At 42.7% G+C, this 15,614-nt stretch overlaps 1 protein-coding gene across 1 annotated transcript; it reads right to left on the reverse strand.

The window, feature by feature from the left end:
- Positions 1-5,535: 5,535 nt before the first annotated feature.
- Positions 5,536-6,723, reverse strand: LOC117509319 (uncharacterized protein K02A2.6-like). The gene is given in 2 exon segments (XM_034168982.1): positions 5,536-6,214; positions 6,216-6,723. Coding segments are annotated over 2 exon segments (1,080 nt in total). The 5' UTR covers positions 6,617-6,723.
- Between the last annotated feature and the right edge of the window lie 8,891 nt (positions 6,724-15,614).

The following is a 15,614-nucleotide window of genomic DNA, read 5'->3' on the forward strand; positions in this document are numbered from 1 at the left end:
AGTTTCTAATTAAGTCAAAAGGCATGGCTGCTAGGGTCGTCAAACTTTGGCGAGCTTTTTGGAGCACGCCATTTCACTTCGAACGGCTGTCACGCCCACATACTTCATCGTAGATCCTTCAACTTGCTGGACATGATGAGGGCTCCGCCCTGAACGTCTACATATCTTAAGTTCCCACCTGCACCATAGCGCCCCCCGGTGGTTGCGGGAAATATCCTATTTTTACTTTGAGAGGTCCTGATGTCATATACTTAACCCAATCAACTTCATTCCACTTCTAAAACATGCAGAACAAATTGGTGAACGTAGGCAATGAACGCCGTGAAGTTACGAGTAACTGCGTCCGTGTGGCGCCATGACGAATATTGCCCATTCGCCATGAAATTACGTTCTTCCTTTTGACGGCTTTAATTTTGTCACATCATCATGAAAATTGATACACGTCGAGCACGACAACCTCTTACAATTCATAGGGGCGTCGCCCATGGGCGGGGCAAAATGCCTCAATAGCGCCCCCTTGAAACTTTCAAAAAACCCCCTCCCCATAGGGGTTTTTTTGGAGTAGGGAGATGAAAATTGGTACACATGTGTGACTTGCATAGACGTACAAAAAAGTCTCTTGCACCATGGGTCTACTCCAAACAGGAAGTTGGCCATTTTGAATTTTCTTCTCATTTTGGCGTGATTTCCAAATGTTGTATTTGAACGAACTCCTCCTAGGGATTTTGTCCAATGCACTTCAAATTTCTTCCACATCACCCAGAGACCATACTGACCAAAAGTTATTGAAAGCTTTTCTTTATGTTGAAAGGTGTGGCCGCTATGGTGCCGCCATTTTGACCCTTCGCCATGGAACTTATACTTAAACAGGTACTGAAGTCACATAGTTAACCCCATGAACTTCCTTCCACTTCTAAACCATGCAGAACAAGTTGTTGAACATAGGCGATAATCGCCGTGAACGTATGAGTAACGGCTTCTGTGTGGCCGCGTACCAAATATCGCCCCTTCGCCATGAAATTACGTTCTTCCTTTTGACGGCTTTAATTTTGTCATATCATCATGAAAATTGATACACAGGTCAAGCACGACAACCTCTTACAATTCATAGGGGCCTTGCCCATGGGCGGGGCAAAATGCCTCAATAGCGCCCCCTTGAAAATTTCAAAAACCCCTCCCCATAGGGGTTTTTTTTGGAGTAAGGAGATGAAAATTGGTACACATCTGTGACTTTCGTAGACGTACAAAAAAGTCTCTTGCTTCATAGGTCTAGTCCAAACAGGAAGTCGGCCATTTTGAATTTTCTTGTCATTTTGGGGTGATTTCCACATGTTGTTTTTGAACGAACTCCTCCTAGGGATTTTGTCCAATGCACTTCAAATTTCTTTGACAGCATCCAAAGATGATACTGAACAAAAGTTATCGAAAGCTTTTCTCTATGTTGAAGGGTGTGGCTGCTATGGTGCCGCCATTTTGACCCTTTGCCATAGAACATCAAGTCATGATAACTCATTCATGCTTTGCCTGATTGACTTGAAACTTCACATGTATGATGACGGTTGGCCCCTGAACACACCCAGCCCCTCTGTTTGTACACTGAGCGCCCCCTAGTGGATGAACAATCAACATGTCATAACTCCTTGATGCATTGTGTGATTTGTTTAAAATTTTAACTGTGATGAGTGGTTACCCCTGCATGCACATGGGTAGGCGAGGGCCCGTATATGACTGCTTGCAGTCCTAGTTTATTATTATATTCTCTTCATTGTCCTCCACTGATTCTGCTAAAAGAGAGACAGAGAGAAATCATCTGCCACACCAGAACTATTACAAGCACAAGGCATTATGGGATGTTTCTAAACACTCTCTTGTTGCCAGTATCATAAGAATTGGACTATTAAATACAAAGATATTGCAAAAAGTTAAAAATCACAGGACAACTGGTGGTTGGGGCTGTAACAATACACACACTTCACCATACATAATTTCATCACTGTTCCCACTAATTATGTACAAATGTATATGTGATAAATGTTTTAATGTTAAAAAGCGAAGTATTCTGAAGTATAAATTGTACTGTAATCCAAGATGTTTTTCCCCCTATTTGTATATTTTATATATAAATAATTTATGATTCTTCTGCAGGAAGTCATTATTTCATCTGTGCAGTTGTTAACTTTTCAACGTGTCACAATGCTAATTAAACAAACAAATTATGATTCATTGTAGTTATCATAATATAGTTATGATGAATTCACAGTGGATTGTTACACCCTACTTGAGGCTACGCTGAATTTTTAGGTGGCTAATGTTCTTTTATGAATTAGTGGCCTATCAAGGAAAACCTGTGAAAAAATTTGATGGTTGTGTGACAGTTGGCACAATTTTATTTATTATATATATTTAAAAAGTACATTTCAGCCTTATTGGGTTCTACAACGTATGATCATCTATATAACACTCAGATTCAGCAGTTAAACTGTGTCTATTGCTTCTTCTTTTTTTAACTTTCTTGGTACTTGCACCACAAACTGCACACTTACTTCAGCTCTTACTTCAGTTAATGTTTAATTTCACTCTTTCTCTCACAGTGGCTTTCTGTTGACTAAGTAGTGATCTCGATGTGCTTCACGGTGCCTTTGGTTTAGTAAATGGACTTCACAGGCAGCTCTTTACCGTCCTGCACCACTGGTCCTTTTAACTTGGCAGTTTAGTCGATGTATAGAAAGGTCACCTTAAGCTTCAGCGGTTCCCATAGAGTGGGGACGATTAACCCTTCATGCTCATTAACCAAGAGACAGAGGGGGGGAAGTGAAGATAGGACTGGAGTTGGAAAAGGAAGTGGAGGTAAAAAAGTACAAATGCTCTGGTCCAAGCAGAGGACAACTGCTGTGTCACTGTGTAAAGCCACTAATGTGATTTCCGGACGGGATTAGAGAGCAGCCACCCGCTGGGAGGTAAAAAAAGAAACAAACAAACAAAAAAAAGCCTCAGGATGAAGTTCAGCAGGTGATTTTCCTTCTGATTACCAGGGCATGCCTAGGATTAATATCCGAAGTATCTGTAAGTAATTCCATAAAAATGACTGCATATTCTGAGATTTTAGGTTCTGGTGTATACAAGTGATGACCAGTGAACTTCCTGTTTTGGACCATATTGCCATCTTATAATATAAAGACAGCCAGGACTGGTTGTCAATCGCAGAATCCTGGAGGTGACCTCAGCTTATCCTGTATAATAAACTGGAGCAAATCTCAAATTCCGTAGACCCTTTCCACTGGGGTAGAGAAGGTACCTCAATGGGATGGAAGTTGGACTACAGATATGTAGACTTGAGTTTGATTCTTATACTACCTGTCTGTGTCATTGTCCAGTCCACACAGCTGTAAATGGATACCACCCTTGGCTAGGGAAGTACCCTGCGATGGATGGATGGACAGAAGTCCTGCCCAGGGTGATTAATAGAATCTCATCTACAATTATGGAATCCAGGAGTAAGCATGTGCAATAAAGGACCTCGTGGCCTATGTAGGACTTACTCATTCCACTCCAAAAGGCATTAAGCAATCAAAGTGTGAATCATGACCCATGAAAATTCAATCCAAACAGTGATTAGGTCTTGTTTAGAAGCATCAACCACCCCGTGGAGCTCTTTTGGTTCCTGATTGTGGTCTGCATAGGGGACTGCCAATGGCTTTTCTAAAACTAATCACTCCGTACATGGAGGACATACTGCTGTTTAAATAGGATGCCCACAGACGTTTTGGGTAATGCTGATGCTATAGTTAGTTTTGTGAGTGGTTGCAGTGATAACTAGATCCCTGCCGGTGGGAATACTGCTGGAACACACTAAGGGGATATCTCCACAGAACACTGCTGGTGATAGATGTAGTGTCCCCTCCAAAACTAGTCCAGATCAGAAACTGACTTCCAAATTCTAATTTTCATTGCACAGCTTTTCTAAGAGATGCATGGCTCTACGAGGTGGTTTTACGCTGCCACATCAAAGAACTCCAAACTCATTTTAATTTCTGTTGATAGTTCAAAACTTTATGAAGTTTGATTTAAAAATCACCATTTGTTCAAATATTTCTTTAAAGGTCCTACAAATGATTTAGAACCACTAGATTTAGCACTAAACCACCAGTGTATCAACCCAAAACACTGCCTCCCCATTTCCCCACTATCCCTAAACTCCAACCCCGCCACTGCTCACTGAAATACCAGTTTTGAGTCAAAAAGAAGAATTGTAGGAGCAAAAGGCTACTTTTGAAGATAACGATGGACTGCATTTATATCACGCTTTAGCTATCTGCATCAGATGCTCAAAGTGCTTTACAATGACGCATCACATTCACCCATTCACACAGACACACACACCCCGATGTCAGGCTGCTGCCATGCAAGGCGCTTGCTACACACTGGGAGCAACTTGGGGATTAAGGACCTTGCCCAAGGGCCCTTAGTGATTTTCCAGTCAGGCTGGGATTTGAACTGAGGATCCTCTGGTCTCAAGCCCAATGCTTAACCATTAGACATCACCTACCTGATGAGCAACAATGAGTAACAAGTCTGCCTGGGTGGGTGCCAGTTAGAGCTTGGATGCCCAATGGAACCCGACAGATCAGGCCAGGTTCGGACAAATATTTTGAAATTATCCTCTGGGTCAGGTCGGGTTGGGTTTAGTCATGTCAGCAGTGTCTTTGTACTGACGTGACTGAACCCAGTACCATTTCAATACATTTGACATTTAGAATAGTCTACTGATTATGCCAACAGGTCTGCTTTACATGATGCAAACGTTCACTCACTCATCACTCATCTTCAACCACTTATCCGAGATCGGGTCGTGGGGGCAACAGCTCTAGCAGGGGACTCCAAACTTCTTCCTCTGATTGGGGATCCCAAGGCGTTCCCAGCCAGTGTGGAGATATAATCTCTCCACCTAGCCCTGGGTCTTCCCCAGGGTCTGCTCCCAGATGAACGTGCCTGGAACACTTCCCTAGGAAGGCGCCCAGGAGGCATCCTTACCAGATGCCTGAACCACCTCAGCTGGCTCCTTTCCACGCGAAGGAGCAGTGGCTCTACTCCGAGCTCCCCACGGATGACCGAACTTCTCACCCTATCTCTAAGGGAGACACCAGTCACCTTCCTAAGGAAGCCCATTTTGGCCGCTTGTACCCACAATCTAGTTCTTTCAGCCATGACCCAACCCTTGTGTTGTGTCTTTACTCCAACATAATAAATTATCCAACTCAGAGGTAGCATGAACAATGTCTTTTACTTGGCTTCAAGTCTCTATTACATATCACTGCGCTGGCAGATAACCTATATGTAAACATGGTAGCTAGGTGAGTGGTTCTGCTGAAGTAAATAGATCCACTTATATACTACACTCCTCCCCTTTTAGATTAATGCTACATAACTAAGGTAACATATCCAGAACATTGTCAATACATTTAACACAATGTGGTATTCAGTTGACATACAGTATATTGAAACATTTTTTTTTATTTTTAAAGTCCATAAAGGAACTCATAAATCCAATCTTTTTGGTGGTGCCCTGAGTCGTTCACAAGTTCCCAGGCGTAACCCTGGAGTGCTCTCTTTAAGGGGCACTTCTTCTGTAACTGTGGGTGTCACTGTACTATGGTCAGAGTTGGTTCCAGGATCAGGTGGACGTGCTGGTTGCTCCGGGGTCTTTGGTTGAGCATTCAACAGCTGATCCACATGACGTCTCCAGGTGTGCTCGCCAGTGTCCACTTCATACATCAGAGGGCCGCTCCTGGTGACAATCTTTCCAGGTGTCCACTTGTCCCCTCGGTAGTCACGTGCCAGTACCTGCTGTCCCACATCGAAGCTTCTTGCTGTTTCATTTGAAAAGCTGCTGAACTGTTTGTTTTGCACTTCTCTCCTCAGGTTTGGCTTCAGAAGGTCAATGCAAGATCTCAGCTGTCTGTTCATAAACAGCATTGCAGGTGTCTGATTGGTTGTTGCATGGACAGAATTGCGGTCCCCCAGAAGGAAATTGTCAATTTTGTGTTGAAGAGAGATGTCTTCTTTTGTCATTGCTTTGATGGACTTTTTGAATGTTTGTACGAACCGTTCTGCTAATCCATTTGTTGCTTGATGGTGAGGTGCTGACTTGAAATGTTTGATATCATTCTTTTTCATGAAATCTTGAAATTCTTCGGAAGTATACTGTGGGCCGTTGCTCAGGCAGACCATTCCTGGCGAAGATGGTTCTCAGAACAGAAATAGTCTTTTCTGATGTTGTGGATTTCATTGGGACTACTTCCGGCCATTTTGAGTGAGCGTCCACAGCTATGAGAAACATAGAGTTCATGAATGGACCAGCAAAATCAATGTGCACTCTCTGCCAGGGTGCAGACGGCCATTCCCATGGATGTAGGGGAGCCTGTGGCGGTGCGTTTTGAATGCTCTGGCATCCTGGGCAGGTTTTGGTTATGTCCTCGATTTGTTTATCTACCCCTGGCCACCATATGTAGCTACGGGCCAGGCTTTTCATCTTGACCGTACCTACGTGACCCTCATGTAGATTGTCCAACACTCTGGTGCGAAGCTTAGAGGGCACTACCACACGTGATCCACACATCAAGGTTCCCTGGCAAACTGACAGCTGATCACGTCTTGCCGAAAATTAAGGAAAACAGGGATTCCCATGGGCAGACCAACCTTGTACTGTGATGTCATACACCTTGGAAAGTGTTGGGTCATTCCGCATTTCCTTTTGTATCAAGGCATTTGTAACTGGCAGCTGGTCCACCAGTGTCGTGTGGAACATTTCAGCCAGGTCACCTTTTGATGGCATTTCTTCCACAGATGTTGACAGTGGGAGGCGTGACAAACCGTCAGCATTGCAGTGTTGTTTAGTCCCCTTGAACTCGATGTCATACGAGTGTGCTCCTAAGAACAGGGCCCATCGTTGTAGTCGTGTGGCTGACATCACTGGAACTCCTTTCTGTGGATTGAATATTGACACAAGGGGCTGATGATCAGTCATTAAAGTAAACCTTCGGCCACAGAGGTAATGGTGGAACTTTTTGATACCCCATACTAGGCTAAGGGCCTCCCTGTCTATCTGCGCATAATTGCGTTCGGCACTTGAAAGGGACCTTGAAGCAAATGCAATTGGGCGTTCCAGTCCATTGTCCATCGTGTGCGATAAGACTGCACCAATGCCGTATGGGGACGTGTCACATGCTAGTCGAATGGGTCTGGATGGATCATAGTGGGTAAGTAGCTAATCAGATGTTATTAGTCTTTTTGTTTCTGCAAATGCCTTTTCACATTTTTCTGACCAATGCCATGTCACTCCTGTCTGTAGTAGCGCATTCAGTGGATACAGCACTGAAGCAAGGTTTGGGAGAAACTTGTGGTAATAGTTTACGAGACCCAGGTATGATTTCAGTTGTGACACATTTTCAGGTTTAGGTGCTTTCAGCACTGCCTAAGTTTTCTCTTGTGACTTATGTAAGCTGTGCTTGTCGATGACATGTCCGCAGTATGAGATTTCGGTTTTGAAAAACTCACATTTCTCTCTCTTTGCCCGTAGGCCATACTCATTCAGCCTGGTGAGTACCTTGCTCAGGTTCTGGAAGTGATCATCATCATCTTTTCCTGTTATGATGATATCATCGAGGTAGCATTGTGTTCCAGGTATGTCCTGGAGCACCTGACCCATTGCTCTTTGCCAGATGGCTGGAGCCGAAGCAACACCAAACACAAGACGATTGTATTGGTAAAGTCCCTTATGTGTGTTGATGGTTAGGAACTTTTTGCTTGACTCCTCCACTTCCATCTGGAGATAGGCCTGTGACAAGTCAATCTTTGAAAACTTCTCCCCACCAGCCAAGGATGAGAAGATGTCTTCAATTCGTGGAAGGGGGTACTGCACTGTGCGCAGCACCGGGTTAATGCTCACTTTGAAGTCACCACATATATGCACTTCTTCACTTTTTCCTTTCTTCATCACAGGAACAATGGGCGTAGCCCAGTCACTCCAGTCGACTTTTGAGAGAATGCCGGATGTCTCCAAGTTCTGCAGTTCAGCGTCTATCTTGGGATGTAGTGCATACGGCACTGGGTGGGCTTTGTGGAATCTTGGGGTAGCTTTTTTGTCAAGTTCAATTTTTGCCTTTAGGTGTTTAAGTTTACCAATGCCTTTCTCAAACACGTGTGCATTAGCCTCCAACAACTGCGGCAGTCTCTGGTCAGGGCTGCGGGTGGAGCTCTTGAGGCTTGTTGAGATATTCAGGGCTTTAATCACATGCCAGTCAAGTTGAATTCTCCTCAGCCATTCACACCCCAGTAGAGCTGGGCCTGTAGTTTTCAGGACATAGAGCTCTAACTTCTGTGTTTGGTTACCATAGGCCACATCCACTTTAAGTTTCCCTTTTGGTGACACGTTTTCACCTGTGTACGTTTTTAACTTCGCAGATGTCTTTTTCAGTGGTAAGTGAGAGAACAACCTGTCATAGTCGGTCTCAGAGATTACTGACAAAGCTGAACCTGTGTCCAGTTCCATTTTTAGTTTCACACCAGACACTGTTGTTGTTATTCATATTATTTTCCAGTCTTCTTCAGTTATGCTATGCAGCTCTATGCATGATAAGTCATCCTCCTCACTGCTATTTGTGTTGTCTGAATGTTCTGTTACTTTGTGCATTTCGTTTGCTTTGGCCTTTGTTTTGGGTTTAAAACCTTTGTTCTTTCCAAATTTTTCTTTTTGGGTGTTGGTTTGGTCTGTTTTGCATGCTCTTTCTATGTGGCCTTGTTTGTGGCATTTCCTACATGTCTTTTCTTTGAACCAGCAGTTGTTTGCATTGTGAGAGGATTTACCACACCTGTAGCATTTTTGCTTTTTCCCATTTAAGGACATTTGATGCACTTCGTTTTCTAGGGTTTTCTTCTGTAGCTCTGATGCACCCTTAGCTGCTGTTTCCATTGAGATGGGTAGTTCGAGTGCTTTTTTCAAATCCAGGTCTTTTTCTGACAGTAGCCTTTTCTGTGTGCTTGTACAGTGAATGCCACATGCCAACCGATCTCTTAAGGCATCAGAAAGTCCCTCTTTGAAATCACAATGCTGCGAGAGTTTGCGCAGTTCAGCCATATACTTGGATATGCTTTCTTCCTTTGTTTGATTCCTTTTATGAAATCTGAATCTTTCCGCTATCACTAGTGGTGCGGGGTTTAAGTGCTTCTGCAACGTCTCAACAATGTCTTTGTATGACTTGCTCGACGGTTTGGCAGGGTTCAGGAGATTACGCAGGAGATTACGCTCCCATTAGACTGAGGACGGCACTTTTTTTCTCATCCTCGATATCATTAGCATCGCAGTATAACTCCACTCACTCTATGTATGAATCCCATTCTTCACTTGAGCTATCAAACTCCTCTACTTTCCCAACGTAAGCCATTTCAGACTTGAAATCCAGAATCTTATCCGTTTATCTGAGCTATTTCACTGTGTGCTATGCACTGTTACTCACAGATCCTTTGCTAGTTTTCATTTCGCCTCTTGCTTTCGTTTCGTCTCCTGCTTTGTTTCGTCGTTTCTCCTTCCCTCCGGTTTAACTTTTCATTTTGTGCAGTTGTTTAGGGTCCGAATTACTCGTCGCCAATTTGTTGTGTCTTTACTCCAACATAATAAATTATCCAACTCGGAGGTAGCATGAACAATGACTTTTACTTGGCTTCAAGTCTCTATTACATATCACTGCGCTGGCAGATAACCTATATGTAAACATGGTAGCTAGGTGAGTGGTTCCACTAAAGTAAATAGATCCACTTATACAAGGTCTATCAGAAAAGAAAACGACCTTTTATTTTTTTCAAAAACTATATGGATTTGAATCATGTGTGATTGAGTCAGACAAGCTTGAACCCTCGTGCGACAAAGGAATTCCGACGGGAGGGGTGGACCAGTGCTCACTCAAAGCCTGTCCACAGGCGAATGACGCAACCGACAGGCGTGAAAAAACTCACGCATGCGCACGAGGATTCAAGCTTGTCTGACGCAATCACACGTGATTCAAATCCATATGGTTTTTGAAAAAAATAATAAGGTCGGATACTTTTCTAATAGACCTTGTATACGTACTACACCTTGCTAATAAAAAAAAAATGAAAACACAGGAGGATCTAACAGCTTTCTTCCTGTTCACGTGGACATTTGCTCAGCCGTGACATCATGAAAGACATTGTCATCTTGAAAATTTAAAACTCTGGAATACCATAGAAAGTCTACGTCAGTGCAGTTCAAACCTTATATTTTAATAGCGTGGAGTAGGGGTCGGGTTCAGACAGAAACATTCAATTGCCTGTTGGGTTCGGTCACTACACTGTCAAATGCAGGTCTGGTTTGGACAGAAATGTGAGGCTGGAACTGTACACTAGTGCCAGTTAGGACCTTCCAAGATACGACGAATGCAGCAACTTACCACAGAAATATAACAGAACCCAAGTAAGCTCGTTTGTGAGCCCTCTTCTGGGTTTAAATTATAGCTTAAAAATTGCTACCAGTAAAACCTCGCCTAATTTGCCATGTCCACTGGTCACAGGTCTAGGTAACGTGTTTAACAACCTTCTGTGGCCATGTGACATTGTGTGTAAATGACGCAAGTTTCCGCGGCGATGCCCTTCATAACTCTCCCTGCTGAGGACTTTCACTTTAAACTTCCAGCTAGCACAGAGAGCTGAGGCGCTGTTGCTAACGCTGCACGCGGCTCAGCGGACGGGTGTGTTATTACAGGACAGCCGGGGCAACAGAACTTGAATCAGCAAAATACCACAGCAGATGGATGAGTGTGTTTATCTCCAGTGGACATGCTTCCGATGGAGGACAGCGGCGGTTTAGAGACTGTCTCAAGTGATGGAAAACTGCATGACTCAGCAGAAATCTGCTGTAACAGATACAACAACAGAGACACTTCCTGTGATGAATAAAGTTCACACCAGGTTACATTCATCATTATATACTTTATTTTATACAAATAGATGGATGTATACATAGTATACAATACAAAGACGACTGGTAAAAAAAAAAAATCTGTACATGGAGTGAAAGATGAGCTGCTAAATGTACAGTACCATCACTCAGATGGAATAATTGATCCTCTTCAAACAAAACAGAGAATGGAATTTTTTTGTATTTGTCCATTGATTTTTAAGGATTTATGAGGGCTGTCAATAAAGTATAGGTCCTTTTTATTTTTTCAAAAACTATATGGATTTCATTCATATGTTTTTACGTCAGACATGCTTGAACCCTCGTGCGCGTGCGTGAGTTTTTCCACGCCTGTCGGTGACGTCATTCGCCTGTGAGCACTCCTTGTGGGAGGAGTCGTCCAGCCCCTCATCGGAATTCCTTTGTCTGAGAAGTTGCTGAGAGACTGGCGCGTTGTTTGATCAAAATTTTTTCTAAACCTGTGAGACACATCGAAGTGGACACGGTTCGAAAAATTAAGCTGGTTTTAGGTGAAAATTAACAGCTGCTGAGAGATTTTGAGGTGATACTGTCGCTTTAAGGACTTCCCACGGTGCGAGACGTCGTGCAGCGCTCTCAGGCGCCGTCATCAGCCTGTTTCAAGCTGAAAACCTCCACATTTCAGGCTCTATTGATCCAGGACGTCGTGAGAGAACAGAGAAGTTTCAGAAGAAGTCGGTTTCAGCATTTTATCCGGATATTCCACTGTTAAAGGAGATTTTTTTTAATGAAAGACGTGCGGACGGATTGCAGCGTCGGGACGCAGCCGGCGCGCTGCGGCGGCACAGGAAAAACCTCCGTGTTGATAACCATTTGTAAAATCCAGGCGGCTTTTGATGGCTTTCAGTGGAGTGAGTATATGAGAAATTGTTTAACAGCTGGACATGTTCCAACTTGTCCTTAAGGCTTCCAACAGAGGTGTTTTTCCTGTGGCGGAGCGTCGCAGCGGCTGCGAGCCGACGCTGCAATCCGTCCGCACGTCTTTCATGTGGAGGTTTTCAGCTTGAAACAGGCTGACGACGGCGCCTGAGAGCGCTGCACGACGTCTCGCTCCGTGGGAAGTCCTTAAAGAGACAGGATCACCTCAAAATCTCTCATCAGCCGTTAAAATTTTCATTGAAAACCAGCTTACTTTTTCGAACCGTGACCACTTCGATGTGTCTCACAGGTTTAGAAAAAATTTTGATCAAACAAAGCGCCAGTCTCTCAGCAACTTCTCAGACAAAGGAATTCCGACGAGGGGCTGGACGACTCCTCCCACAAGGAGTGCTCACAGGCGAATGACGTCACCGACAGTCGTGGAAAAACTCACGCATGCGCACGAGGGTTCAAGCATGTCTGACGTAAAAACATATGAATGAAATCCATATAGTTTTTGAAAAAAATAAAAGGACCTATACTTTATTGACAGACCTCGTATATCATGAGCACAATAAAAAATTTGAATATTTTCATGCATTTTCTGATGTTTAACGAAAAATTGTGAGTTCTGACAAAAACATTTCCACTTTGTTTCATGAGTTAGAGTAATAAAATGCGACAGTTGCCGTCACCAGGTGAGTGTAAGTCACCCCAAGACATGTCACAAAGGTAAGGTACAGCATCACCCACCCATATTTTCCATTTCTCCCTGCTCTGCTTAAAACTGATTAGTTTCTTCAAGAGTTTGTCCCTGACACAGTGAAGTAAGGAGAAAAAGATGACAGATGTGCAGGTTTGGCAGCCCTTGAGGACTGCTGTTGGGAACCACTTTGACCTTGCCAGGGCAATTCCAGAATGTACATATCAGGTTGAAATTTAGATTAATTTGACTTTGACCTCAGTGGACTTGAACTTTACTGGAATGAACCATTTCAGGGCAATTTTGTTGTCAACCTTTACTGACACGCCAAGGTTAGAAGAAATTGACCAAAGGACCTGGTGTTCCGTAGGGAACAAACAAACAGATTTTTATGACTGCTGATCCATTTTTATCAGTCAGTATAATATAATATGACTTCAACACCAGAAAACGACCCCACAGAAAAAGCTACATCCACAGTGATGCATTGTCTTTTGAGGTTGGCTTTGTACAGTAATTTAAACCCATGTATAGATCTTTTTTAAACAAGGTTTGAAATCGTCAGACAACAAAGTACAATCACGTGGAGCTGTTACAGGGATGTAGGCCTCTTACAGTTGGCTTCAAACGTTGTATATAATATCGTTCAGTGAGACAGCAGATGGTATTTGGCTCCAATCCTCAATCCCTGCAGAATACACTTGAACTGAAACTATAACCTAAATGCACTCAATGGATTTTTACTATGTAGACGACTGTAGGTCTGCCTAGAAGGTCACCACCAGTCAGGACCAAAAGCAATTAGGTGAAGTGGTGCACAATGAAAAATGAAATACTGAAGTTGTCATCTTGTATCTATGTTTGAAATTATTATTTTTTAACACAATATTTTACTGTTACAATAGCCTCTGGGATGGTTGTTTATGATAACCAGCATCCTCTGTTTGGGTGTCGGTTGATAATCTGTATTCACAAAATGAGTGTGTGCTGGCAACAGATGACTCACACAAATCTTTTACTGAAACAAATAAACAGCAATGTAACAATAAGGGTGGTCTATTATTGTCGATTTTTTTTTTATACCTAATTGTGTGTTTTGGTGCAAGAAATAAATGAATACCCAATCAGGGCCTGAAATCGGGTATAATCGATGGTAAAAGTAGCTGTTGTTAGATAGCTGTTGTTAAGTAGCTGTAGTTGTAGAACCCGGTGAGCAAATCCCGAAAGTTTAAACGTGTTTTAAAAAAGGTATTTTATTTAATTTCAAGATAAATTGTGATCTACACAACATGAATAACCTGATTTAGATGACGCAGATTGTGGTAACCTTGTGTAAAAGTGGCGAGTGGGGTACAAAATGCAGTAATTGAAACCTCAGCAAAACGAAAACCTTCAGCTGAAGACAGTTTTGATACATTTCCAGGCACATGATGTAGAAGTACCTTTTTGGCAATTGGGATTTTGCAGGATATTGGGTGGAGTCGGCAGGATTTGGGTGCACTCGTATGTAAGTGGGTATAAAATTGTCAGTAATACAAATTCTGCCAATTACTTTGAGAAAATGAAGCCATATTTTTAATTTTTTTAATCAGAAAGCACACTGGGTCAAAAAATAATAATAAAAAAATCAGCATGTGCTACAAATTCCCTCACATATGATCCAACCTATAATCCCGTCCCTGACCACCATTGTTTTGCTAAGTTATATTATTAGGTTTTTTTCATTCCTGCTTTCCATTCATGTTGTTGTTGTTGTTGTTGAATAAAGTGAGGCATCACGGTCTCGAGACAGTGTGTCATAATCACATGATCAGCAAATAGCCAATGTCAAGCTCCAAGTCACTGAAGAGCAGTAAAGTTTAACCCCTAAACTCATAATAATCATGTTTTTAGTCATGAGTAAGATCCAAAGATGCTTTGATGTTTATGCAATTGATGATGGTGAAAAAGGTTTGAGATTTTGTCAAATAGTTGGAATTGTTAATTAATTTATTTATTTGTTATTCATTCTTGAAGCAAGTGAAGTTTGATGAGCTACTTTGGTTGGGCTACAGCATAGTTTGAGGCTAGCAACAAAGGGATCAAAGACAGTAGAACAGACTTTGAAACGGCACGGGTACAGTACTGATCTTCATATTTTGATGAGTTCTGAAATCGTAGCGTGCAGGTGGAGATATTTCTATCTGAGTGCGTTTTCGAAGGCTGATTGCTTCATCTGGTTTTCCACGTCTGTCTGTTCTCAGAACCAGGAAACGATGGCCCTCTTCCACGGGTATGTTTAGTGTTCGTCACTACAGTCTGTTGATATGTTCTCTGTCACGCCATGTCCTTCGGTATGTCCCACAGGTGTTATGTCTTTTGTCCTGGTCGAGGTAGACAAACTACTGTTAAACCCGCCACCGATGGTTTGACGGTTTACTACAGTGAAGCATTCCTCTGCTTCAAATGGGTTCTCTGTCTTTTCCAACAATGGAGGAAGATTCTCTGTGTCTCCATTGGCTTTCTCAGCCAGATTGGATTTCCACCAATCGCAGCAACACACTCGTGAGGCCGCAGTCACACCAGCGACTGGCAATACAAATTGTATTGTGTCGGCAACGTGGCAAAAATCTTAACATCTCGTAAAATGCTACATACTAATTAGCTATGCTAGTTAGCTTGGCAAGCCAACTGTAGTGACTGGACCACGCTAGGTCGCAAGTTACCTCTGTCACTACTTGAACATTAAGTTGTTACTCGAATGGACTTGTTTTGCATTTGACTACAGACAATATTAATCTGTTTGTGCAGTTATTTTAGGATATAACTGAAGCTAGCTCATGTGCTACTTTGGACATTGTTTACTTCGCTTGTCCTGAGTTTAGCAGTATCAAGACAGTTTGTAATACCTGGAAGTCCTTCCTTTGCAACGTTGCGCTCAATACAAACTATCTGCCTGGGTTGCTACAGCTATTACATTGGAATTAATTTAAATTTGCTTGCCAAAATGCTAATGTGACTGCGTTTACCGTGCTGGGTTGGTTCATGTCAAAGCACCCCTTTGGT

Source organism: Thalassophryne amazonica, chromosome 4 (genome assembly GCF_902500255.1).
Source record: "Thalassophryne amazonica chromosome 4, fThaAma1.1, whole genome shotgun sequence".
Lineage (NCBI taxonomy): Eukaryota > Metazoa > Chordata > Actinopteri > Batrachoidiformes > Batrachoididae > Thalassophryne > Thalassophryne amazonica.